The sequence below is a fragment of the Hyla sarda genome, chromosome 7, assembly GCF_029499605.1.
Source record: "Hyla sarda isolate aHylSar1 chromosome 7, aHylSar1.hap1, whole genome shotgun sequence".
In the NCBI taxonomy this organism is placed as follows: Eukaryota; Metazoa; Chordata; class Amphibia; order Anura; family Hylidae; genus Hyla; species Hyla sarda.
Genome location: NC_079195.1, coordinates 185,878,552 through 185,906,001, shown reverse-complemented (window position 1 = coordinate 185,906,001; position 27,450 = coordinate 185,878,552). Strand labels below are relative to the sequence as shown.

At 44.0% G+C, this 27,450-nt stretch overlaps 2 protein-coding genes across 14 annotated transcripts in view; one reads left to right on the top strand and one right to left on the bottom strand.

Moving 5' to 3' along the window:
• The window catches only part of ANGPTL1 (angiopoietin like 1), a 98,717-nt gene extending 80,912 nt beyond the window's left edge, over positions 1-17,805 (top strand). The window contains exon 6 of the transcript XR_008846547.1: positions 17,436-17,805. The gene's annotated coding sequence lies outside the window, so the exon portion shown is untranslated. The remainder of the gene's footprint in view (positions 1-17,435) is intronic.
• The window catches only part of RALGPS2 (Ral GEF with PH domain and SH3 binding motif 2), a 264,782-nt gene that overhangs the window by 142,797 nt on the left and 94,535 nt on the right, over positions 1-27,450 (bottom strand). For all 13 annotated transcript variants that reach the window (XM_056531809.1, XM_056531808.1, XM_056531819.1 and 10 more), the window contains one exon: positions 569-718. In XM_056531809.1, coding sequence (XP_056387784.1) covers positions 569-625 — 57 coding nt within the window. In that variant the 5' untranslated portion in view covers positions 626-718. The remainder of the gene's footprint in view (positions 1-568; positions 719-27,450) is intronic.

The following is a 27,450-nucleotide window of genomic DNA, read 5'->3' as shown; positions in this document are numbered from 1 at the left end:
CGGCTGTCCGGGCATGCTGGAAGTTCTCGTTTTGCAACAGCTGGAGGCACCCTGGTTGGGAAACAATGGTTTATGTAGAGGACAGGAGCTTCTTCAGGGTCCTATACAGTACACACAGTGTCCCAAATGGAGCCGCCCTTACTTGGTGTCCAAAAGAGCAGCTAATCCTGATACAGGTAAGGAGTAGTACAGAACTTGTAGTTCCTCCCTGTACTGTAGGGTGCGCTGCCAGACAGCCAGTCAGTGCATGCACTTCCGTAATAGAGGTGATTTACCAGTAAAATGCCCATTCTGATTGGTCAGTTCCTCCAGTTGTGACACGTTTCACAGATCTGGACTGTCTGTACATTGTATGTCGAGTCTGGTTTCAAGTTACAATGGTCCAGAAAGAAACATTGTATGTTTAAACTATTGTATGTTGAGGCCATTGTAAGTTGAGGGATCACTGTATATTGGTTGACAATAAGAGGCAGCTCAACGTGCCACCAGGTGTACTGGGCAGCAATAACCTTTGCGTAATCTCATAAATTAAGATTTTTTTTTTTTTTTTTAATATGGTGCCCCTCACCTCTGAAGCGTTCGCGGTGAGAGCAGTGTTGCTCAACTGGCCGTTCATTAGGTCCATTCTTCTGGCACCATTAGTGCTTGCTCCCTCTACGAAGTGAGCACAAAACTTTGATCATCTCATCTCCATGGAAGTAAAAGCCTCATTTTCATACTGCAATAAAATAACATTAAAAAAAAAGGAGATCAGAAGTCATAAACTTAAAAACAAACAACACAAAAATTACAAAAATTCTGATTGGAAAATTTAGGAATGTGAATGTTTCACACAAATCCAACCATTGCGCTGTAAGGATTTTTTTTTTTTTTCAAAGAACTGAACTCCATTCATCCGGGTGACTAAACACATTGACTGGTAAGACCGAAAATATATTCCCAACTAAAGTGGCCTGGGGGTAATTGCCTGAGGTCAAAGGTTACAAAATGAGTTTCTAAATATATCTTAACAACTAGAATCATTGTTCAGCTGCTTTTGAGAGCAGAAACCATGTCTAAATGTCTCAAGGGCAGCGGAAAAGCAGGCAGCGCACTGGCTGCAGACTATTACACCACATCTAAACCTTAACCAGCTAAAGTAGATGGGCAGAGGCAAACAAACTACATGTTTCTGGTATATAAAGCTGTCTGCAGGGGTTATTAGCAACTAGGTCAGAAATTATACCAATTGAGTAGCTATGGGGACACATCCAAATGTAAGTGAATCATAACCAATCATCACCTACCATGCCTATAAGTAAGGCTTGATAGTGATGCGGCCTGTATGACCAGTCGTCTATGACTGTATCAAAAGTCTTGTGTATTTCTACTATTGGCACATCAGCCAGCTAGTTGCAGTGTTAAACCCTACCCCAGTGTTTTCCAACCAGGGTGCCTTCAGCTGTTGTAAAGGCAAAGGCACCCTGGTAGGAAAACACTGTATTAGGTAGAGCAAGTCTTGTGCATACAGATAACAGGATAAGACAAAATCGAGTAGATGTGGAAAAGGATGCACTCACCCCTATCAGCTTGCTTGAAAAAGTTTATTCACAAACAGCGGAACATAGCACAGTGGGTAGATACATAGGAACGGCCGCTCCTCTGTACCTACCCGCTGTACTATGTTGCGCTGTTTGTGAATAAACTTTTTCAAGCAAGCTGATAGGGGTGAGTGCATCCTTTTCCACACCTACTCAATTTTGTTTTTCAATGTTTTTTGGGAGAATTGCACCCCCGTTTATATCCTGTACGGTGTAGCCAGTACCATCTAGTTGGGAGACGCCAAGTATCAGCAGTGGTGCCGGAATCTTTTCTCTATTGTATTGGACAGATAGCAGGATAACTTAGGCTCTCCGGGCATGCTGGTAGTTGTAGTTTTGCAACAGATGGGGGCACCCTGATTGGGAAACCCTGTCTTTTCCTTTAGGGTGAAATGGATAGCCAAAGAATTGTTCAGCTGGCAACACATAGGGCAGCTGTTGGCCAAATTCGATATCCACAAACACTTGCACGCTCAGCATTCATGTGCTTTGTAAAGCTGTCCGGGCAGCTAGAGGCGCCCAGGTTGAGAAACACTGGTCTAAGGGTATTGGATGAGTTCAGAAGGATGTAATACACATGTACTGTGTTATAAGCCCCTGTGGACCTTTACTTGTGCAATTCTCCAGATAAAATGTGAAGCAGAACAATGGCGGCATACATCTAACTCTTTACTTACAGACTCAGCCTAAACTTGCCACAATTGATGCCACAACTGATGGCACAAGTGCATCAGCTGGCATCATTTTAGGATTCTGGCCTGCCGCTGGAACCCCCCCAATCTCCTTGGAGCACCCACATTCTATGCTATGCTTCTTCTCCAGAATCGGAAACCTCTTTGTTTCTGGGAATGAAGACGTGACATCAAGCCATGTACCCTAGTGATGTCATGCCACGCCCCCTCCATTCATGTCTATGGGAGGCCGTCACGCCCCTTCCCATAGACATGAATGGAAGGGGCGTGGTGTGACATCACGTCTCCAGTCCCAGAAACACAGAGGTTTTCAAGACTGGAGCAGCAGCCCAGCATAGAATGCTGGTGATGCATGGAGATTGCAGGGGGTTCCAGCGGTGGACCCCCTGCAATCAGACACCTTATCCCCTATCCTTTGTATAGGTGATAAGATGTCTTTGGCCGGAATACCCCTTTAAGGGATGGATAGAAAACCTATGTAGAATATATGCACAAGGAGAACCTGTAGGTGAGAAACCAAAAAGCACAACATTCCTGAACTAGGGAACATTTAGTAGCTCCAATAGTTACAGACATCCTCGTGACACTGAATAGGCTTTCTATATTGTAGTGTTTCCCCACGTAGGGTGTTGGAAATCTACAACTGTCAGCGTGCCCGGACAGCTGTTGGCCTTTGACTATCCAGGCATGCTGGGAGATTGATTATGGCAACAGCTGGAGGCACCATGGTTGGGAAACCATGCAAAATTGTATATATTGTAAATTATCTCAATCCTACATGAAATAAAAGTAGAATAAAAAATCAATCATTCTTGGATGGCAATAACAGAACAAATCCTGTAGCCCCCTCACTCACCGACAGCGAAATCTGAGCCTCCTGCTCCACCTAGTGGGGATAGAGGGATTTTTCACTTAACAGGAAAGTAAATGGTGGACATCTAGCACACTGGGGTATATTATACTTATTGGGTCACATTGGGGACCGGCAGAACCCTATGTCTGAAAAGATAAGCGGGCTAGAGTAGTAAATTACTAAGTGCATCTGACTTAGACATTTCTGTCAGAGGGAGGTGAAGTAGTGACCACTATTCATACATCGCTGTCTACACACAGTGAGAAGTCTTACCAATAACACAGATACATTTGCTTTTCTAATTCGGTTTATATTTACTGGTCATTTTTTTATATTTTTTATTTTCTTTTTTCTACATTATTATGTGGGCAGCCATAATGGCTAAGCTTCTACTTTGCCAGATATGTTTAACAGCAGCCAAATGGGCCACAGAAAACAATGCAGTAGAATCTCCCAATAGCGGCCACTCACGAGACATGTCCCCTATTGGGAAAAAAGGTTTAAAAACCGTTCTACCTTTCTTAATATCTGAATACTGTCCTGTACTCACTCCAGAGGGTAATTACCTATAAAACATGATAAAAAGCAAAATGACAATACAATCTCCCAGTGATGTTTAATCACCCCTTATCCCCCCCACATCATTTCATCCACCCTTTATGCCCCCTGTACCACCTTATGCCTTGTGCCAAATTATCCCCCTTTACCCCCTGTGCCACATTTCCCATTGAACCCCTGTGCCATTTCATTCTCCCATTATTACCCTCTGTGTAAATTCATCACCCCCTCTTTTTGAAGTGGCAAAGGGAGATAAAGGGGGAATAAAATGGTGGTAATGATGTGACACAGGGGGTAAAAAGGGGGGATGATTTGACACAGGGGGAATAAAGTGGCACGGGGGGGGGTGGAGGTCAGGGAAGAAGGGGGTGAATGATGTGGCCGGCAGATGTACAGAAGCATGAGACCACTGAGGTCTTCTGCTTCTGTGCAGGGGCTGCTTCAGGGGGCTGCAGTGGGGACCAGGGCCCCCTGGGAGACTGGGCCCCGGTATTGGCCGAAGGTTGGGCCGACACATAAGCCTAGTTGTTGGGAGTGTATTGTCCCCTATTGTGTCCGCATCCACTATTGGGAATGTCCCCTATTCGGAGGGTGCCAATACATTAAGTCTTATGGGACTCTGGCAGAGAATTAAAAACTGTCCACTATTGGGAGGTGTCCACTAAGGGAGATTTCACAGTAGTCTGGATCTCACCCACTGACTTCAATAGGAGTGTGTTTTGGGCATGCTGTGTGATCTGTTCAGCCAGAAGGGGAGGAGGGGAGCTGTGACCATCACCTATTGTGAAGAATTGAAAAAAAATTCACAAAACTTCTTTAAACAATAGGTTTCTGGCAACACATACCTTAAAAGATAAAAATAAAAAAAACAGGGAACTTTGAATCGTGTATTACCCAAGGCAAGATGCCCAAATGAAGAAAGGCAAACGCCGGCATTCTGAGTGGCCGCTAACCTGGTATATATTAAAATGCACATATATCATATCATATTATCATATCACCCCTATGCAGGGCTAGCAAACGTATTTTCTGGAAATGAACTGCCAAGCCTGAAAGGTTGCAGGAAGAGGGTAGCCCAATCCAGTCTCAAGGAACAATAGTATAAGTGGAAAGAAACCTTATGCAGCAGGCGCTGTTCCAAAGTCCAGGGAAATAAACGATTGTCCAATAGAAGAGATTATGAAACTGCCACTTGGCACTATGTTTATTTGAGACCAATGACGAGTTTTGGAGGTACAGTCCTCCTTCCTCAGATTGGTACCAATCTGAGGAAGGAGGACTGCACCTCCGAAACGCGTCATTGGTCTCAAACATAGTGCCAAGTGGCACTTTCGAAATATCGTCTATTGGACAATCGTTTATTTCCCTGGACTTTGGAACAGCGCCTGCTGCATAAGGTTTCTTTCCACTTATACTATTGTTCTGGCAAAACATGGCCTTTAAGCCTAATGCATGTGATAGTATTACGGATCCTAAATACATTGCATCTTAATTTTATATACATAAAGAGGAATGTAGTTTTTTTTTATTTTTATCAAAGATTCAGCTGGCATGCCTGTAGTACTGACCCATAGGCACTACAGTACTAGGGCCTTTGCAAACAGCATTGTCAGGAGTAGAGCATTTCTTGGGCGCAATAGTTACCACCACATATATTAATAAATATTTAGATATATATAAATATATAATGCTCTATCTTGATGCTGTAGAAGATGTCAGATCTAATTTTATATATACACATACATATATATATATATCTATATATATATATATATATATATATATATTGTATATCTGTGCAACGGCGATTTTTTCCATGGTGTATAGAAGAAATACAACGTTTCCGTAGCCTCTCGCTACAATTTTCATATATGTCAGAGTTACACAACGATTATTGTAGGTTTTGGGATACAATAAGATCCCTTGCGCACAATTTGCTACACGGCTTCAGCTGCCATAAGAAGACAACACCACTGTGTCACATCTCTGCTTGCCGCTGTACCGCTTGGCTGGATGTTGACAGCTTACTGGCCTGGAATGCTTCACAGAGTATTGTACAGGAAAAACTGCAGCGTATGCCATTTGTCATGCAAAACTAAATGACAGGTCTGTACATTCACAGGACGTTTCAGTCATGATGCACGTCAGGCTCAGTCACCAGTGATCGTGTGCAGTTTCAGCAAGCGGAGCAAAGGCCTAGGCCAGTGTTTTCCTAACAATGGGGGAGATTTATCAAAACCTGACCAGAGGAAACGTTTCTGAGTTGCCCATAGCAACCAATCAGATCGCTTTCCCTTTTAACAAGGCCTCTGCAAAATGAAAGAAGCGATCTGATTGGTTGCTATGGGCAACTCAGCAACCTTTCCTCTGGACGGGTTTTGATAAATCTCCCCCAGTGCGTCTACGGCGGTTGCAAAAAACTACAACTCCCAACATGCCCGGACAGCCTTTGGCTGTCCGGGCATGTTGGGAGTTGTAGTTTTGCAACAGCCGGAGACACACTGGCCCTTATTTACTAAGAGTGTTGTGTAGGTTTCTTTGTGGGTTTTAATTACCTACAATTTATTTTCCACGGTATTTACTAAGATTTCCCTACATTTTCATTTTTTTATTTTTTATTTATTTTTTTTACACATGTTCTGATCTGTCGGGTTTTCCTCAGCTCAAATCCGCCACATTTTATGTGGAAACCTTAGTAAATATGTTGTTTTTTTGTGAAACTGCCGGGAACACACCCCTTTTTGGAGACCACGCCCCCTTTTACCACCAGCCACGCCCCTTTTCCGGGTTCTCTTAGCAAAATGGAGAGTTAGTCGGGGTTTTTTCAATTCTGGCGAACAATCTGGCGCAGACAGAATTTCTGGCGCAATGCGACAGAAATGGGCGCACAACCCGACAAAACATGTCGGGTTTGCAATAGTAAATGAGGGCCACTGTGTGCTGTGTGGAACAGCTCTAATATGAATATTCTAGAGTCGCACTAATTTCTAATAGTATTAGGGGGAAACAAAATACCATTACCAGACAAATAGGCAAAGTTAGAAAGCAGCCAGAGGAAAGAATGCTTTCATTACAATGGAGATATACACAATGGGCACGGAGTAGTAAACTAAGAGTAGTCGCTGCCTGTGCAACGCTGCCATCTGTAAACACTACAGGCTCCAGTACAAGTGTTTACCTCCGCACCAGATGCAAGAGGAACACGGCCGAGGCACCAGCTAAATACCGTCTGAGAAAACATTTAGACAAGGAGAAGACGCTCCATGGGGGAGATTTATCACAACCTGTGCAGAGTAAAAGGGGGGCAGTTGCCCATTGACAAATTCATATAAGGGCTTTAGACTGGGATCACACTGTTTTTGTCTCCGTTTCACGTCTAAGGGTACGTTCACACATACGCAGATTTGATGCACAGGATTTTCTGCTGCAGATTTCAATGTAAACGAAATGACTGAGCGCAGCTTCTATTTGGCAGTTACAAATCCTGCGCATCAAATTTGCACAGGATCCTGTCCGTGTGAACCTACCCTATGGGTCTATTCACTCAGTACAGTATTCTGCCCAGATTTGGTGCACAGGATTGTAAACTGTATTCAGTCATTTAGTTTACTGTACATTGGAATCAGCAGCATAAAATCCTGCGCATCAAATCTGCGCAGAATACTGTATGTGTGAATACATCATAAAGGAGAACTATCGTGCAGGACAACTTCGCCCCTATTGAAAGGAAAGAGGATAAGTGTCTGATCGCAGGGACCCTCCGCAATCTTGGCTCTCCCCAGCAGGAGATCTCGGCTCTCCCCAGGAATGGAGTGTCGACCTCAACACAAAGCGGCGGTAAACACGCCCTCTTCATGAATCTTTAGGGGAGAGCCAGAGATACAGCATTCAGCTATCTCCAGCAATCCCATAGAGATACATGGAAGGGACATGTCAGCCACCGCTTCGTGCAGAGGTCGACACGCTCCTTTCCCGGGGAAAGAGCCGGGCAGTCGGACCCGAGCAATTAGACACTAAAATATTTTTGCATGATATTTCTCCTTTTCCCCTTTAAGTTCGCTGTATGCAAAAATGTAGACAACTAAGCTTTTAAGGACAAATTCTAAGTGCCAGGTCGCCATGGAGACTGAGAATTTTCGTCCTGGTGCCTAGGTTTTTGTCAGCCCATTCCAACAGTGGTTGTGGATATTAAATATAACCTAAACTGTTTCTTACTTACCTTTGTCCCAACGCTGATCTCCTGTCGTACATTAGCCTGATCTGCAGCAGATGTCACGTGACCACCGCAGCCAATCAGCGGCCTCTGTTGTCACGCTCCGTACTCCTAAGGACAGAGACTGGCTGCAAAGGGGTCATATCACATGCCTGCTGATAAAAAGTTGCAATAAAAAGCTGCTTCAAGAAAAATCAAAGAAGAAGGAAAAAGGCGCTCCGATACGTGGGGCATCCTGGCTCCTAACTTTTTTGTTTGTTCCTAGATTTCTAACACATTTGTCAAGCCCTGGTATATGTAAAAAATATATATATAATGTGGGACAACAGGAAACATATTCCGTTGTATGCAATGTACAACAGCTTCCATTGTTAGTATCTGTTAACATACGCTTTACTTTCCTTTTCAAGTGTACAAAAAAGTATACATTAAAACAAAAACTAGGGATGCTGCCTCTCTTTTCCGCCCTATGCGCTTTTGTCACATCCTAGCCGGGAATGACCTCCAGCCCTTGGAAACTATCAAGGAATCTTGGCCAGTCTCTCGTAGGGCTCTATTTGAATACCTTCAGCTACGGCACTTTTACACATCCCTGCAGGGCCCCCATAATTTGTATCGTTCCCTCTCTTCCTTTGAACAGCTTTGCTTGTCTTCCACCTGCCCTCGGAGCTCCATCTCCCTCCTGTACACCCAACTTATTTTGCATAGATCGCAAGCCCTCCGCCCCTACTGTGCAGCATGGGAGGCCGAGCTTGGACGTCAGTATTCTCCTGAACAATGGTCCCGCTGCTTCAGCTTCACTCAAAGCAGTCATGGTACCAACGGGAGAGAATTTTAAAGCTAGTCTCCTGCACTTTGGTAGCCGAGTACCGTCGGTGCTTCACCGTTGGTACCCGTCAGTCTCTGATACGTGTTGGAGGTGTGGAGCTGCCAGGGGCACGATGTCCCATATCTGGTGGAGTTGCCCATCCCTATCCCGCTTTTGGTCTTCTGTCCTCTCCATTATCCAGACGGTGACAAATGTTACTGTCCCTAGAGACCCTGGGGTGGTGGTGTTGTTCATGCTTCCTATGGCCGTTTCCAAATATAAACGCTCCTTGGTGCGGCATTTGATTCAGGTAGCCAAGACAGTCATCCCCCGGCACTGGCGTTCCCCGGACGCCCCCACTGTGGGCAAATGGGTCGCTGAAGTGGACCTGACCCAACGCATGGAAGAACTCTTAGCCATCTCCCCGTCTGACCTGGCCCGATATGACTCCACCTGGATAACCTGGTCCAGCTTCTGCTCCTCAGATGCGTACCGCTCTATCTCGTGACCTTCCTTTGCTGGCCTCTGTGGTACCCCCATCTCTCTTTATCTTACCTCCCTGTCTCACAGCCTCGACGCTTCTCTATTCCCCTCTTTTTTTTCCCCCTAAATCTCTCTGTGGCCTCCCTTCGGCCTCCTATCCTTTGTGGTTTGTCTAGCCTACTGCCCTTCCGAGTTGGTCCAGTGTGATTCGTTCTCCCACATGTGCTCTTTATTCCATTTTTATTCCTTCCCCACTGGCCCAACTAGGCCCCCTCTTTCCCTACCCACTGCCTTCCTCTGTGACATTTCTTTTCCCTTCAGTCCCTATGCCTTCTCCTTGCGTCTCCCCTGGCTCTTACCCCTTATTCCCCAGTTTGATATTTTCTGTTTTTTATATATGCTTTTTTGTTTGAGCATTGTATTGGTTATTAAGACCTGTACGGTCGCTTAGTTCTCACCATTCTCTGCTTCAGTAATACTTCTTGTACCAATTTGTACTGTTTCTCTAATAAAAACATTTTGAATTTGAAAAAAAAAAAAATAGGGATGTTCCAATACTTTAATTCTAGGACTCGCCGATACAAATTATGAGTACTTTTATTTTTAAGGGAATCTGACACCAGGGTGACCCGGTTTCTGGCGCTGCTTACCGTATGATATGTGGGTTCCTTGCTTTGTGCAATGGAGGTGGCTTCTGTAGTATGAGCCAAGATTTCTCTCTTCTCCATTGGATAGAACAGGGAATTTGCATTGGCGGTGAGACCGAGGTCTCCAGAGCGATTGCGCTGATGTTCACGGTGAGCAGCGGTAGAAATCAGGTCACTTGCACTATCTACCTATAAATTGAAGTTAGTGCAGGTGATGCTGTAAGATTGCCTTTAATAGTAGGTAGTATAGTTAGTTGCAGACATTCGCAGCAGCCCCCCCCCCCCCCCCTGCAGACATAAGTAGCTGCCCCCTGTAGACAGGGACCCCACCTTGTAGACAGTGCTCCCTCTTGTCCCCCTTGTAGACAGTAGGCCCATTGTAGACAGCAGACCCGTTATCGGGACATCCCTATCAAAAACGCAGTGTGAAACAGCCCTTATTTGTACTTTTTTTCATTTCACTATACAGTGTATTGCAAAACCAAGAGAAAGTTATTTGTGAAGCACAATTGGAAGGAAAAACATTATTGGGCAATTTTGTTGGTATATATATATATATATATTTATATATACACACACACACATACATACATACATACATGGAGTAAACTAGTTACCTTTATGCTATGGTTCAGTACAATGACCGCAATGGTAAACTGAATATTTTTTTTATTAAAAATGATTTCATACTTTTTAGCCCCTGAAGCAATCATTTGTACAGTATATTGCAATATCAATGTATTGCAGTGTACTTTCATGCATGGCAGGGTCTAAAAGATGTACAAATATGGCAGCCATGGGTGTCTAACAAAAAAGCACTCTACTACTGCATTGCAGGGGGGATGCGGGGACACCGTTTGCAACTGAGGTTAACTCCAATGCCAGTCAAAGATGGCGGGTGTTAGCTACAGATAGCAGCTGGCACCCAACAAGTACTGAGCTACTTAGCTACTGAGCCCACTTCAGTTATTTGACATACATTTAGGTTGGGAAATGGTAAACATGCCTATCCTTTGTTCTCACAAGAGTGAACACCAGTGGGGTCTGGCAGCAGGACTTTCACGTCTTCTAATTGAGATCACATTTAACTGACCTTACTGTACATGTGTAGGAGGCAGTGAGGAAGAATAGCTGCCAGCTTAACAAGCATTCAACCAACAGCGATGCAAACTAGAAAAGGGAAAGAGCTCAGCACAGCTTCCTTAAGCCCAGTTTACTACAACCAGTGCTCAGGGACACCCAGTCCGTATATCTTCAGCGGGGGGGCTTCATCGGAACTTCCGCAGACAAAGTGTAGAAAGAAATAATGATGGCACTCACCACGTTTGGGGTGATGGTTGTGCTTTATTCGATGACTGGCAGACTACAGCATGGGGAGGAGGGACGCCAGGAGCATGATAGCTATTTCGTGCAACAGGTGCACTTCTTCAGGTGGTCTGAAGAAGTGCACCTGTTGCACGAAATAGCTATCACGCTCTTGACATCCCTCCTCCCCATGCTGTAGTCTGCCGGTCATCGAATAAAGCACAACAGTCACCCCAAACGAGGTGAGTGACATCATTATTTCTTTCTACACTATTCAGCCAACAACCACTGAAGGTGTATGGTGAGTTTATTTGGAAGTGAATCAACCTTTTGGAGTATGGTAAGGAACCAAGACACCCAGGAAAACTCATCACGTACACAGGAACATACAAACTCCGTACAGAAGTGGCAAGAAAACAGTGCAAACAGACTGCACATGTACGAGTTTGTTCTCCTCAGACATCCAGCACTGGAGCTCACTTGTTTTCAATATCAGTGGGGGGTTCCAGCGGCCGGACCCCTAACAATGTAACTCTTTATGACATCTGATTGACTCGTCATATATATCAATAGTCGGAAACCCTTCAAAGTATAGTTCAGGAAGGAAGTGTTAATGTATGTAAATCCTAAGCACTGCAGTAAAGTTCCAAAAACAAACACAGAAAGTGGAGTCCGATGACTAAGGTTTCGTTCTACAGAAAGGAGGAAGGTAAATTCAGGTACCAAAACTGTATAACTATAAAAAGGTAGAGAGAAAAAACTGCAGTAACAGGGTGTTCTTGTTTAGTGTAGAGCCCTGCAATGAACTGTTCTATTAATCCCGCTCCCACTGGATTTCTGACTATTACCGCCGGCTCCCACAAGGTGTGTCTGTATTATTTCCGCAACGTGTCCAATTCCACCCCCTCCCACAAACATTTTGTCACAGCTTTTAGAGATAGTACCCCCTTTGCTATTTCATCAGCCCCCTTGTGCCACTTCCTCAGCCCCCTTGTGCCACTTCCTCAGCCCCCTTGTGCCACTTCCTCAGCCCCCTTGTGCCACTTCATCGGTTTGCTGCATGTTCTGTGCCTGCCCGCAACAACCTTATTACTGCCAGCAAGTTTTTTTTACTGGGTCCTGCAGGATTCCAATTCCGATGCAGAACTCTACTTTAGTGCTTGTGGCTGTTTTCGGGGAGTAAAGTCTCCTTGTGAAGATCTCATAAGGTTACTGACTAATCCTTGGCACACCATTGTTCTTGCTTTACGTTTCCATGGAAGTCGTTGCACTATAAAAGATTTTCAGCCTCATTTGCAAGTGTTGAGAAAGAGGTTTTTATGTCGTCGTGACAAAGGCAATGCATCCGCCGCTGCATACACTGCCCGCGAGCCAGGCCTGCCAGCAGCTGAATTTCGCTTCTCATTCATTCAGTGGGATCCTGACAGAGTAGCCTCTCTGTCACAACAGATTCCAACCCAGACGTCATCCTTACAACTGGGTGCATTCTCCCAGCACATTCCCACAACAGCCACTTTATTGCTATGTACAGTGGGGGGAATTCTTGGCATTTTTATCTCAGTTCATGTAACCATTACACACAAGCTGCTTTATCCAGCTGTACATGGGATTAACTTCCGAGCTCTGCAATGCAGAGGAAGAAGGAAAAAAGGCATTTATTGGCTTTTTAATTTAGAAGGGAACAGACAAATGCTATATGTGAGGGATTTGCCAGACTTTTATATATATTTTTTTAAGACCGAGAAATAAAATTGCATCGAGTCCAGAAGAGATTGGCTATGCAATGGGGAAGAAAACTTTTTTTTTTTTTTTTTTTTTTTTTTTTTAAACCATCTCAATAATAATATAAGTGCAATAGACAGGGATTAAACACCTCTGATAATAGATAGGACCAATAGACAATGCAGTGCATCACGCAGTGACTTAAATGGGCACTGTCGTATACAAAAACTTTTGATATGTTGTAAAGCATGCAAAACCAATAGGTTTTGCAATTGCTTTCATAAAAAAAAAAAAATCAGTATTTCATTCTGAAAAAGCCAGTCAAACAACTGCCCCCCCCCCCCCCTGCCTGCTTGGACACATACTAGTCCTGCTGTGTCCATGCATCATCACCTACATCATGGACACACTTCCTTGATTGACAGCTGTGAGCGCAGGGCTGACCGCTGGAGGAAAAATCCTCCCACTGTCAGCTTGTGTCCCGCTAATGTCAGTGAGGACAAGCTGGGAGTTGTAGTTTTGCTAATGCTAGGGGAGATGTGAGCAGACAGCATACTGAGGGATGGGGCGGAGACCTGCACAGTGAGGCCACACCCCCTCCCTTTGAGAGGAATTCAGACTAGTGAGCTAAATTAAAAAAAAGTGTAATAAAAAAATAAACAAAAGGTGCTAGACACAAAAAAAAAAATTATATGTACATGGCCAGGATTAGGTACTGAGTGATCTATAAAAAAAATGTTTTTTGTTGGATCTGACGGGTACGCTTTAAATTAAACAGAATGGCATGATAGTGAGATATATACATTTTGCCTTAGCGGTCAACAAAACAGCTTTTTTCGGGGAGGGATAAGAAAGCAAAGAGCATAAATCTAGCTGTTTATTCTATGCACATAGGCCCTAGTACATGAACAATATAAAGGAGAACCCCGCACAAGTTACTAGAGAAGGGACTTAAATAAGGCTTTGTATACAGAGTGAACCATTTGATTCTCCAAAGTAGTGTTCATCAACCAGGGTGTCCCCAGCTATTGCAAAACAACAACTCCCAGCATGCCCGGACAGCCTTCGGCTGTCCGGGCATGCTGGGAGTTGTAGTTTTGCAATAGCAGGAGTCACCCTGGTTAGGAAACACTGGTCCAGAACGGATATATGTGTAGAAAGCCTGACAAACCATACACCTATACAGTATTTAGTATCATGTTTTCTAGTATTTGATATGTACCAACCCCAACCCACCAAGAACGGCATTTTATATACGTGACTACTGCAGTTATCAGCGATCATTTCTCCTGACATGGCGGAAGCACTGTTTCCGGTGCGTCACCATATCAGATCAGAAAAAGAAATCCAAATAAACAAATGAATAAGCGGTATGCATTTTTACTATGTGTGCTATGCGATAGGAGATGTGACTTTTCATTAGGGTCAGAGTCCTATACAGCAAAGCTAACATAAAACCAGAAAAAGAACTAAAACATAATAAAACCGCTGTGTGCTGATCATGCTGTTATTTGACCACATATTCTCTCCCTTGAAATAGCCCCTCCAGGGTGTTTTCTTGGCTCTATGGATCTGCTCGTCACTCCTGCCTAGTAAAGGACTTTCATGTCAGCAGTATACACCTCGGTGAAGCAGCAGCGACGCAAAAGGATACATAAAACCTATATACCTGCTGTGAGTCCACTTATTACTAATGGCTCTCTTCATTTCACGGGACAGACATTACTATTCTATGGAATTCTGCCTCTTTGCCTTTTTCTTTGTCTGGTTTCCCATTGCATTAAAGCCTCCTCATCAAGAAAGGGATGCTAACATACGCCGTGGTACTCTGCCCCTAGACATCTTATCCCCTACCCAAAGGACCCCCGCGATCTCTTTGCTGCACCCGGCGTTCATTTAGGGCATCGGGTGCAGCTCCGGAGGCTCATGACGTCACGGCCACGCACCCTCAATGCAAGTCTATGGGAGAGGGCGAGACATAGACTCCCATCTCCCATAGACTTGCATTGAGGGGGTGTGGAGAGTGACCTCACGAGCAGGGCATGGCCATGATGTCACAAGCCTCCACCCAGCATTGCCAGTCATCCAGCTCCGTGTTCCGGATGTCTGGGGTGCCGGAGCAGAGATCGCGGGGGTCCCCAGCGGCGGGACCCCCCGTGATCAGACTTCATATCCCCTATCCTTTGAATAGGGGAGAAGATGTCTAGGGGCAGAGTACCCTCTGCTGCGCGTTTCCTGCTTCCGCTTACAGATTTACGCTGCGGAATTTCCACAAGCGGAATATGTTGCTACTTATTGAAGTCAATGAGTAAGCAACATAATCTGCTTGCAGATTTTCAGCTGCGTGGAACCCGCAGCAGATAGGGTAAGACACACGTAGCCTAAGGGTAGGGTCACGTGCTGTATTTTGCTGCATATTTTCTGCAGCTGATTTTGCTACCCACTGACTTTAATGGGTAGGAAAATACACAGCAAAATACGCAGAAACATACGGCACATGTGACCCTACCATAAAGGTGCAGGAATACATCCAGTAAATAACAAGCTATAAAACAAACTCTATATAATTAACTTGAACCTACTAGACTGCACATCAAGTATGAACTTTATTTACCCTTATCAGGTCCACAATTCAATGGCAAGAGTGGTCAAAGGGAAATGGCGATGGCTGTATAAACCACATGCCCCCTCCAGTACATGTAGAAAGACCACTCATGTGCCCTCTAAACGTTGTTTTAAAGAATATTTCTAGGATCCTCTATTTCACAAAGGTCAAACTATTCTATGAGAAATGTGTATTTACCCCCACATGTCTAGGAACATCCTGCCTAGAATGAGTACAGATAAATATATTATTTCCTATCCTGTATCCGTACTATATTCCACATGATGGACAGAGAATGTATTGCTTCAGATCTTCCTCTAGTCCCAGGAAAGCTTATAATCCAATATCCTATGAAACAGAGATAGAGGGAGAGATAGACAAAGAGATAGAGAATGGAGAAAGTCTCCACTGACTGATGTAGTATCCATGATACCTCTTCTAGCAGCGTACTACAGTGGTTATGGACACAGCAGATTTACAGAACTGGGGTTACTGGATAAAATCTGGCCTGGGAAGCTATCAGAATGCAGGCAGTATATCCTCCTCCTCTATGCTTTAAAAAAATGTTTTATACTGGGTTATAATGCAGGCGAACAGCATTAAAATGAGGGGTCACTTATTTTAACTGGGCAGATATTACCAGAGTAATGCATCTTCATTTTTCTATTTCTAATGTGCAACACTGCGCAATGGAGGCAGGAAGCCGGCTCGCCGTGCTCCCCTGCCTTCTCAATATTCCCCTCTCTGACTGCCCCTGTAATGAATATAGAAATGCATTAATTCTCACGTCGCAACGCCTTGGTTACCATGCCTGTGGCCTCCACCTCAAAGTTCTTAATCGCCATAGCAACTTGGTGCCCGGGATTTTTCAAGCCCTGCACTAAACTGTTGAATGAGCAATCTACTAATACATAATAATAATAATAATAATAATACATACTGCCAGAGGCCACAGATGCCATTAAAAACTACCAAAGTAGTAGCTTACAGATGGCTACAAGGAGGCGGTCACTGCTGCCAAAGCTTGCCCAAATATTCTAAAAGGGTGCCTTTAATATTCTAAGGCTATAAAGTTGGTATACAGCCACTTATTTATAAACATATTGGCTTTTTATACTTAATCTAAAACAATACTAAAAAGGGGTACTCCACCCCTAGACATCTTATCCCCTATCCAATTGATAGGGGATAAGATGTCTGATCGCAGGGGTCCTGCCACTGTGACCCTTCTGATATTCGTTGCGGTACCCCAGTCATCCGGTGCACGGAGCGAACTTCGCTCCATGCTGGATGACTGGCGATGTGGCGCCGGAGGCTCATGTCATCACGCACCCCCCTTCCCCCAAGGCAAGTCCATGGGAGTGGGCGTGATATACTTGCATTGAGGGGCGTGGCATGATATCACGAGCCTCCGGGGGCGTCACAAGCCTCTGAAGCAACGCCGGGTGCTGCAGGGAGGTTTCTTTGGATAGGGGATAAGATGTCTAGGGGCGGAGTACCGCTTTATTCTAATCAAAACTACAACACCCATAGGGCCATGTCTTCAAATGGCAATGCACCGCCTGTCAGGCTGCCTATGTTTAGGTGCAGCCTGCTGTCACTTAATGCTGTAGCTGCTGGGGTACTACAGGTCCCAGGATGCCAGCCCTGGCACCCAGAGAGCAGGACCTGGCTCCTGTGCTGCGTCTTTCTGCAATTCCTACTTGGCTTTTCATTAATGTACATAACAATTACGGAGTATTCCTTGTATTGTTATATATTGGTCTAATCTTCCTCTTACTTTAATGGTTTGTGGCCCCTATTCCCCAAATCTGTATAGCAGTGCTTTCGAAACAGCGTGTCTCCAGTGGTTTTAAAACTACAAATCCCAGCATGCCCGAACAGCCGAGTTGAAGTTTTGTAACAGCTAGAGACTTATTGCTTGGGAAATACATTCATTTTTACTTTATCCATTGTTCTCTTCATCCAGGGCAGTTACGATAACAACATGCTCCAGGTGGGACGGACAGGACAGATTACAAGAGATGAAATACTGCAGGACTTCCAGATAATTTTATAGGAAAGCTCTGGGGCAGCATCAAGAAGTTCCAGCTGAATAGATTTAGTCAAGACAAGTGCCTTGAGGAGACGATAAAACAACACGGGAAATATGAAAAAATGAAGGTCAGGAAGTCAAATTTTTAGGACTACTACACAAGAATATCCTCATGATGTGGCCAACACAGTCTCCACTGGGATCACATCCGGCAGCCGAGAGGTCTCTGATCACACAGCATCTGGTGTTTGTACAGTGTGGTCAGAACTAGAGAGGGTACAGCTGATTCTTGCCTTACTTTTACAGAATTTGTTCATTTTTTTTACCCACAACAAAAATAAAGCCATTATCTATTATTTATGTAGTATCCACAACACTGGCCCAGATTTATCAAACTGTGTGAGAGAATAAGTGAAGTCATTTTCCCACAGCGACCAATCACAGCTCAGCTAACTAGCTCTGGTAAAGTGAAACCTGAGCTGTGATTGGTTGCTGTGGGAAAATCACTCCACTTTTTCTCTTACACAGTTTGATAAATCTGGGCCACTGTGTATACGATGTGTAGGAGACTCTCAAACTAATTCCCTTTCAAGGCCTGCAGTGAGGAAGGGATTAGATCACTCCCAAAACGCGTAGTATATGTAATAAAGTATTGTTGGATTGCATTAAGCGTCTCGGGTGCCTACACTTTACACCGCTGCTTGTTTTATGCTTATTCAGCGAATTTCTACAAGGCTATTTTGCACAGCAACCAAATTACTTTCCAGATGATTGATTCTGCCTATATATACCTATACCAGTGTTGAGTCTGTAACACAACTAAAAAGGTTTAGAGCTTTTCATTCAGGGTTTTGTCTATTATGCAATTTTGCAGACAATACTGCATCAGAAATTTCCTATTCTAATTTTCATATCAGGTTTGAGTGGAAGGGAGTCGATCTCACGGGGCCTGCTGAATGGTAGAATGTGCTGCGATACCTTTATCCAGGCACTGCAATATATACACAAGTACATAGACCATTGTTTCCAAACCAGTGGGGCTCCTGCTGTTGTAAAACTACAACTGCCTGCCCATCCAGACCTCTTGGAACTTCTAACTGCATATCTGTGATGGCCTCAGATGACTATTGGATGGTCCGCTAGTAAGTGTGGTTAAATTAAAGTAGAACTCCAGTGAAGTTTTTAACAAACAAATAACTTCATTCCATTGCTCCCCCGATGCTGCCAATATCGTCACCTCGTCCTCTGGTCTTGAACCTCTTTCGGCTTTTGATGCCCAAGGCGGTCAGCTAATCGCTGGTCACAGAGATGTCCCGCTTCGACCAGTGATAGGCTAAGCGACAGTGTCATGTAACAGGCCCAGGACCGGCTTCCTTCCTGGTGCCACTGACACTGCAGATCAGCCTATCACTGGCTGAGGCAGGACATTGCTGTGGCCAGCGATTAGCTGAGCCATAGTGTGACGTGTCGGGAATCAAAAGTCAGAAGAGGACCAGGGCCAGAGAACAGGGAGAACATATCGGCAGCACCGGGTGAGGGGCGGGCAGTAAGTTAATGTTTATTTGTATTCCTGCAGTCCGGGAATAAGGGGCAAAAAATATAAATAAATTAAAAAAAAATCACTGACGTTTTCCTTTAAAGAGGCACTGTCATTGTTAAAAACTTTTCATATATTGGAGGACTCATTGTAATATGACATTTCACAATATACACCTGTTCAAAAAAATTTACATTTTCACCTGAAATTCAAGCTCAAAATAGCCACCACTAGGGGTCGCCTGTCTTTCAGCCAGACAGACTTGTCTAGATTTTACAGCATACTGGATACCGGCCGTAAAGCATACCGGTATCCAGTATAGGAGATTTCTATTGGGTATACAAAACTACAAATAAAGGATGTGTGGACATGCTGGGAGCTGTAGTTTTAAAACAGCTGGAGGCAACACTGCTCTAACACAGTTATATACAAACATTGCAGCTTCAGTTGTTACTAAACTACAATTCCCTGCATGCTGAAACAGTCAAAGCTTTCTCGGACTCCTGAATGACATAGAAGTTGATCAGACATTCAGGAGTCTGTGAAAGATGAATGACACACATAGTGAAAGCTATGCTGATTAGCATCCAGCTTTACTAGGAGAAGATAAAACAGATAGAACATGTATTCATAAAAATGCTGTACTTTTATCTAAAAAATCCTTGCACTAATTTTATAAAGATCTATTCTTATATTTATACATTTTATCCTGTTATGAATTCCCCATAATATCTTCCTCTGACACATGACACAGCATAAAACCAGAGAGGAAAGGGTTACAGAGTAGAGAGTACTGATTGGCTGACTGCACAGGCTTGCTCCTGTGAGGGAGACAGACTGACACGCCCCCTCCAGCCTGCACAATGAAAAAGTAACTCACCAGCAGATAAATGCTTATACCTCTGGATATATAGGTCCGAGACACATAAAAATTATATGCACATGATCAGGATTGGGTCCTGAGTAACATTTCACTTTTTTTTCTTTTTTTTGCACTATGACAAGTACGCTTTAAGTACACAATATATGAACAAATTCTTATGGTAAATTTAAAGGGGTTATCCAGCATAAGGTGATTTTAGTACGTACCTGGCAGACAGTAATGGACATGCTTAGGAAGGATCTGCGCTTGTCTTGGGCTAAATGGCTAGCTGTGAGATTACCAGAACACTGTGGCTAGCTTTCTCTGAACTTTTATTTCCTGTTTTCAGTTTTCTTGTTTGCCTACAAATCCCATGATACCATTTCCCTCTTTCCCACACATCAGCTACCCCACCCATTAAAACATAAATGAGCTGCAGACCTGTGGTTTTCAATCAGAGTGCCTCCAGCTGTTGCATTACTTGCAGATTGCTCTCTCCACCCATTGAAGCAGACAGGCTCCCTATCATCAGTTGACTAGTGAGTCAGGTCTCGACCACATTGCAAGCTGGGAAAATCCGAGACAACAGTCATTTTGTATGCTGGTAAAAATAAATATTGGGATGAAAATCGCATAAGAATTGTGAGAAAACCGTCACACACAGGTACAGACACTATATTATGAACTACACTAACTTTACAGCCCCTGTAGCATAGTCAAATAAAGAAATTTCCCGGAATACACCTTTAAACATTTGCACAGGTAAAACCCGCCCTAAAACACTGCAGACAAGTGGATAAGATTTAACAAATCTTCATGCTACAGAATATGACCTACGAAGTGACTTGGTGAACATTGGCTTTGGAAAAATGCAGATGGACCTACTTTTATAGTATAATCACCAATGTTGCTCTCAAAACTATTATATAATCACTACAAGTGGGATATATACACACATAAATTCATGTATTTATGCTCTGACTCCATGTCTCTGGGCACAAGCAAATGCAGAACATTCAGTACCAAGAATAAAAGAACTGAAGAAAGCCAAGGAAATGAAGAAATCTGGAAAATGTTTAAGCCTTGGGGACAAATCCATGACCTGTATGATTATACTAGAGCATCAGTGTTTAGGTTTCATTAATAACAACTGAAATACCGCAGATTCCCGGCACGGAGGAACGCAGCTATTGTAGAAGAAAGTCACGCCGGTGAGATCCAAGAGGGAGGTCACCACATGCCTCACGTCTTCACCATGTCTCCATCTTAAGTGTTAACTTCACAGACTCAGAACTTGTTTAGATCCCAAAGAAAAAAAAATTGGAAAGAAAATTCTTCTGACTCGCAAAGCACGTGTGTTTAAAGGGGTACTACGCCCCTAAACAACTAATTATCCCTTATCCAACCTTATAGGGAATAAGATGTCTGATCGCAGGGAGTCTGGCCACTGGGAGGGACCTTTGTGATTTCCGGGCCAGAACCATGGACGTTAGTGACATCACACCACGCCCCCTCCATTCATGTCTATGAGAGGGGGCGTGACGTTGTCACGCCCCCTCCCATAGACATGAATGGAGGGGGGTGGCGGCAGTGGTCGCCCGTCATCATAAACGGAGCGGAGTGCAGGGAGGCCGGACAACCCGCGATCAGATATCTTATGCTCTATCCTTTGAATAGAGAAAAAAATTAGGGGCAAAAGTACACACAAGCAGTCTTCCCATAAAAGTGTATCAGTACATTTTAGTGGGATATTCCATAAAACACTGATCGGTGGGACTGTGAAAGCAAAACTACTAATTATTTCACTGGAGCGAGAAGTCACATGCTCTCCTCCAGTGACCAAGACTAAAAACCACGATCGAACGGATTAGCGCTTAATGACCTGGCATAAAACTTTTATTAGAAAACCCATTTATTGGTCAATAAATGTTTATTGGTTTTTCAAATCAATTACAACATAAAACTCGTGGAGGGACTTGTGGAAAGTTCAGGTCAAGGATGATAAAGCTACAAGTACATTTGTAGACATGATCATTAGAGATGAGCGAACTTACAGTAAATTTGATTTGTCACGAACTTCTCGGCTCGGCGGTTGCTGGCTTTTCCTGCATAAATTAGTTCAGCTTTCCGGTGCTCCGGTGGGCTGGAAAAGGTGGATACAGTCCTAGGAAAGAGTCTCCTAGGACTGTATCCACCTTTTCCAGCCCACGGGAGCACCGGAAAGCTGAACTAATGTATGCAGGAAAAGTCAGCAACCGCCGAGCCGAGAAGTTCGTAACGAATCAAATTTACTGTAAGTTCGCTCATCTCTAATGATCATAGTAGAATACTTTAATAATAGAAAAAAAAGAGTCAAGAAGAAAATTCCTATTTGGTGGATAGAATGAACTATTCTATACAGGCCAAACCTTGAGATTGTAGGCTCTGGAGAAAAGATGGGGTAACAACATTCTGATGATGACTCTGGGGTCCTAAGGTACCAAGAGCCACACTGGACATCACTCAAAACAGCAGCGAAACGGGAAACCTTTTGTAACCTAAAGCGACAATGCAGGCCGCCATCTCATTCTAGAAATAAAAAGAAATCACTTCTTCATGAGGATAATGTAAAACGTTTTAATCTTCTAATCTTCTCTGAATATCTTTCTGCTTCACTATGTCTCAATAATAAGGTAGAAAGAAGAAGTTTCTCACACCTGCTGTAGTGCAAAGAAGCGTGACGGGTGGAGAAGAGTGAACTTCGTAAACTTCTATTTTTGCGGTGTTCAATTTTGCATGAAAAACTTTTTAAAATATTGAAAAGAAAAACATAGAAAGGGACAATAACATTCTTAAAGGGGTACTCCGGTGAAAAATGATTATTATTATTTATTTTATTTTTTTTATCCACTGGTGCCAGAAAGTTAAACAGATTTGTAAATTACTTCTATTAAAAAATCTTAATCCTTTCAGTACTTATGAGCTTCTGAAGTTGAGTTGTTCTTTTCTGTCTAAGTGCTCTCTGATGACACGTGTTTCGGGAAACGCCCAGTTTAGAAGAGGTTTGCTATGGGGATTTGCTTCTAAACTGGGCGGTTCCCGAGACAGGTGTCATCAGAGAGCACTTAGACAGAAAAGAACAACCTTAACTTCAGAAGCTCATAAGTACTGAAAGGATTAAGATTTTTTAATAGAAGTAATTTACAAATCTGTTTAACTTTCTGGAGCCAGTTGATATATATTTAAAAAAAAAGTTTTTTCCTGGATAACCCCTTTAAAGAAAAATAAGTAGATGACTAATATAGATAAAGCAAATTCTTACATATAAAAGTAAGAAAGATCTGCTGGGAGCTGTAAATCACTGTCTATGTCAGTGTTTCCCAAGTAGGGAGCCTCTAGCTGTTGCAAAACTACAACTCCCAGCATGTTCGGGCCGCCAAAGGCTGTCCGGGCATGCTGGGAGTTGTAGTTTTGCAACAGCTGGGGGCACCCTGCTTGGGAAACACTGGTCTATATGTAAAGCACAGGAGCTTCTTCAGGGTCCTGTACAGTACACACAATGTCCAACATGGAGTCGTCCCAACCTGGTGTCCAAAGGAGCAGGTAACCCTGGTAAAGGTAAAGTGTACAAAACATGTAATACCTCCCTGTACTGTAGGGGGGAGTTTTATCAGTGAATGCCCATTCTGATTGGTCAGTTCATTGACACGTTTCACAGATGTGGACTGTCTGTACATTGTATGTTGAAACTATTGTATGTTGAGGCCATTGTAAGTTGAGGGATCACGGTACATGTAGCATAAATGGTTTCGGGGAGAGAGAGAGTGAGAGGAAAAAAATAAAAAGACACAAACAATATACTAGGTGGAAAGCTAGAGTTGCCAGTCTTTCAAGACACAGGAAGAGAAACCCTCGAAGCATGACAGCTGTCAGATCTTTAGCACTGGCCAAGTGCTACATGTGGTAATGAGAAACCAGTCACTGTTTATACTTCCCAAGTGCGCCATCCTTCCCAACACAATGTGATAGTCTGCCCGTCGTCACTTTACTCTTTTCTTTTGTTCCTTCTTAAACATCTGATGAGTACTGAATTATATGCCCGAAAATCTTACATCCAGGACATATATTCAGCATTAATCTAAAGAGTAGCGGCCACCGGAGGTCAACACTGCTGCGAAAATAGCAAATACGATATCATTACAAATTTTAAAGTGAGTATCCAAGATAAAATTTTCATGAACACTTCGGAACGCGTAGAAAACCTTTCAGACCACCCTTCATTGTATACACTGCAAGATCTTTAAGAGTACTACATACCTTGTTAGGAAAATGAAGAAAGAAAAGTATCTATCTGTATAGGTTAAAGGGGTACTCCACTGGAAAAAAAAAAAACAGTGCCAGAAAGTTAAACAGATTTGTAAATTACTTCTATTAAAAAATATTAATCCTTCCAGTACTTGGCTGCTGTATGATCCACAGGAATTATTTTCTTTTTGAATTTATTTTCTGTCTGACCACAGTGCTCTCTGCTGACACCTCTGTCCATGTCAGGAACTGTCCAAAGCAGGATAGGTTTTGCTATGGGAATTTGCTCCTACTCTGGACAGTACCTAAAATGGACAGAGGTGTCAGTTAAGAGCACTGGGTTCAGACAAAGGAAATTCAAAAAGAAAAGAACTTCCTGTGGATCATACAGCAGCTAATAAGTACTGGAAGGATTAAGATTTTTTTTTTTAATATAAGTAATTTACAAATTTGTTTAACTTTCTGGCACCAGTTGATTTAAAAAAAAAAATAATCAATGTTTTACAGTGGAGTACCCCTTTAACGTATTTGTCTAACATATTAAAGAAATATTCCAGTGATTGGTTGAAAAATGATTTGTCAGCTACTAAACCGTTGGCAAATACTTCACAGCTATAGGATAGGGGATAAGGATAGGGCATATGTGTCCAATTGCAGGGGTCCTTACATAATCTCCTGCGCGGCCCTCCAGCTCTACTAGCGCACAGAGTCAGGGTAGCTACGCAACCTCTATTAATCTCTATGGGAGAGCCGGAGATACCTGAGTACAGAGCTCCATGTGGTCAGACACCCAGCGATTAAACAAAATTAAATTGCTCTTCACTGCAGTACCCCAGCAAAAAAAAAAAAAACTTCAGCCCTTAAAATATAGTATAGAAATAGGTTGCATAAGCACTTTGGTCAAAAAATTGAAGTCTCTTGATCAAAGTTTATCCCTTATCTACCACGCAGCAGAGGTGGCCATCAAATAGAATGCAACAATCCAGCACTTGTACAAAAAGTATCAGCAAACAGGTTTCTGGTGCTAGCACGCAGCCTTACTCATAACCATGTACAGGACTTCAACAGGCATACGGACTGGGGAGCGGGTTCTTTTTGCTTATGGTTAAATAATCTGCCCCACCCCTATACTTTACACTGCTGCTATGCTTACCAAATTGCTAAAGGGGGGGGGGGGGGGGCGGAAAAAAAACTGTTATATGTTACCAAGTACCTAATCTACCACCGATATTTCACAAAAAAATTGCATATTACAGCTGCTCAATATCTTTTTTTTTTATCTATCCAAAGGGAGAGGTGTGTCCTTCTCCTGCCTGCACTGTGATGACTCCTCCCCCTTCCTCACTCTGCTGTCCCACTACCCTTGGGAGCAAGCCTGGCAGCCCTGCTCTGTAACCATTTCCTCTCTGGTTTTATGCTGTATACACACACAATGATTATTGTAGATTGTCTGTACTCTACCACCAAAGACAATATGGTGAGTGTATGCCTCTTCCTATATTAGTGCAAAGGTTTAGTGCAAAAATTGCACTTTTTTATGCACACATTTTTCTGTATACAGTTTTACAATAGTTGGAGGTACAGTGTTTGAATAACTTTTTTACAGCAGTGTTGCAAAAGCTGTGCTCCTACTGCAGCCTTGTCAATCAGCCATCTTGTGTCCATGACCCTTGGAGACACTCCTGCTGCTGTGGGACTCAGTGTCCCAGGAGGTATGGGGACCCCTAATGGTGGGATTTCCTTGAAAAATGTTAATATTTTATTTAGAAGTATATAAGAAAAACTATTGTTTTGCCAAGATGTACAACATATAAAAAGTTTTTATATACCGTATATACTCTAGTATAAGCCGAGTTTTTCCGCACGATTTTTCGTGCTGAAAACACCCCCCTCGGCTTATACTCGAGTGAACTCTCCACCCGCAGTGGTCTTCAACCTGCGGACCTCCAGAGGTGTCAAAACTACAACTCCCAGCAAGCCCGTGCAGCCATCGGCTGTCCGGGCTTGCTGGGAGTTGTAGTTTTGAAACCTCCGGAGGTCCGCAGGTTGAAGACCACTGCGGCCTTCGACATCATCCAGCCCCCTCTCACCCCCCTTTAGTTCTGTACAGTACTCACCTCCGCTCGGCGCTGGTCCGGAGCTGCAGGACTGTCCGGAGAGGAGGTGGTCCGGTGGGATAGTGGTTCCGGGATGCTATCTTCACTGGGGAGGCCTCTTCTAAACGCTTCGGGCCCGGCCCCAGAATAGTCACGTTGCCTTGACAACAACGCAGAGGTACGTTCATTGCCAACGTACTTCTGCGTCATTGTCAAGGCAACGCCTCTATTCCGGGCCGGAAGCGCGGAGAAGAGGCGCCCCCGGTGAAGATAGCAGCCCGGAACCACTATCCCACCGGACCACCTCCTCTCCGGACAGCCCTGCAGCACCGGACCAGCGCCGAGCGGAGGTGAGTACTGTACAGAACTAAAGGGGGGTGAGAGGGGGCTGGATGATGTCGAAGGCCGCAGTGGTCTTCAACCTGCGGACCTCCGGAGGTTTCAAAACTACAACTCCCAGCAAGCCCGGACAGCCGATGGCTGCCCAGGCTTGCTGGGAGTTGTAGTTTTGAAACCTCTGGAGGTCCGCAGGTTGAAGACCACTGAGGGCGGATGATGAGAAGAGGATGATGAAGGGGGGGGGGGGTGGGATGATGACAAGAGGATGATGAAGGGGGGGGTGTGGGATGATGACAAGAGGATGATGAAGGGGGGGGTGTGGGATGATTACAAGGGGATGATGAAGGGGGGGGGGTGTGGGATGATTACAAGGGGATGATGACAAGGGGATGATGAAGGGGGGTGGGGATGATGACAAGGGGATGATGAAGGGGGGGGTGTGGGATGATTACAAGGGGATGATGACAAGGGGGGTGGGGATGATGACAAGGGGATGATGAAGGGGGGTGGGGATGATGACAAGGGGATGATGAAGGGGGGATGTGTGGGTTGATGACAAGGGGATGATGAAGGGGGGTGGGGATGATGACAAGGGGATGGGGATGATGACAAGGGGATGATGAAGGGGGATGTGTGGGATGATGACAAGGGGATGATGACAGGTGATGATGATGAGGGTCTGGATGATGACAGGGGGGGGGGATGATGTATTTCCCACCCTAGGCTTATACTCGAGTCAATAACTTTTCCTGGGATTTTGGGTTGAAATTAGGGGTCTCGGCTTATACTTGGGTCGGCTTATACTCGAGTATATACGGTGTGTGTATATAA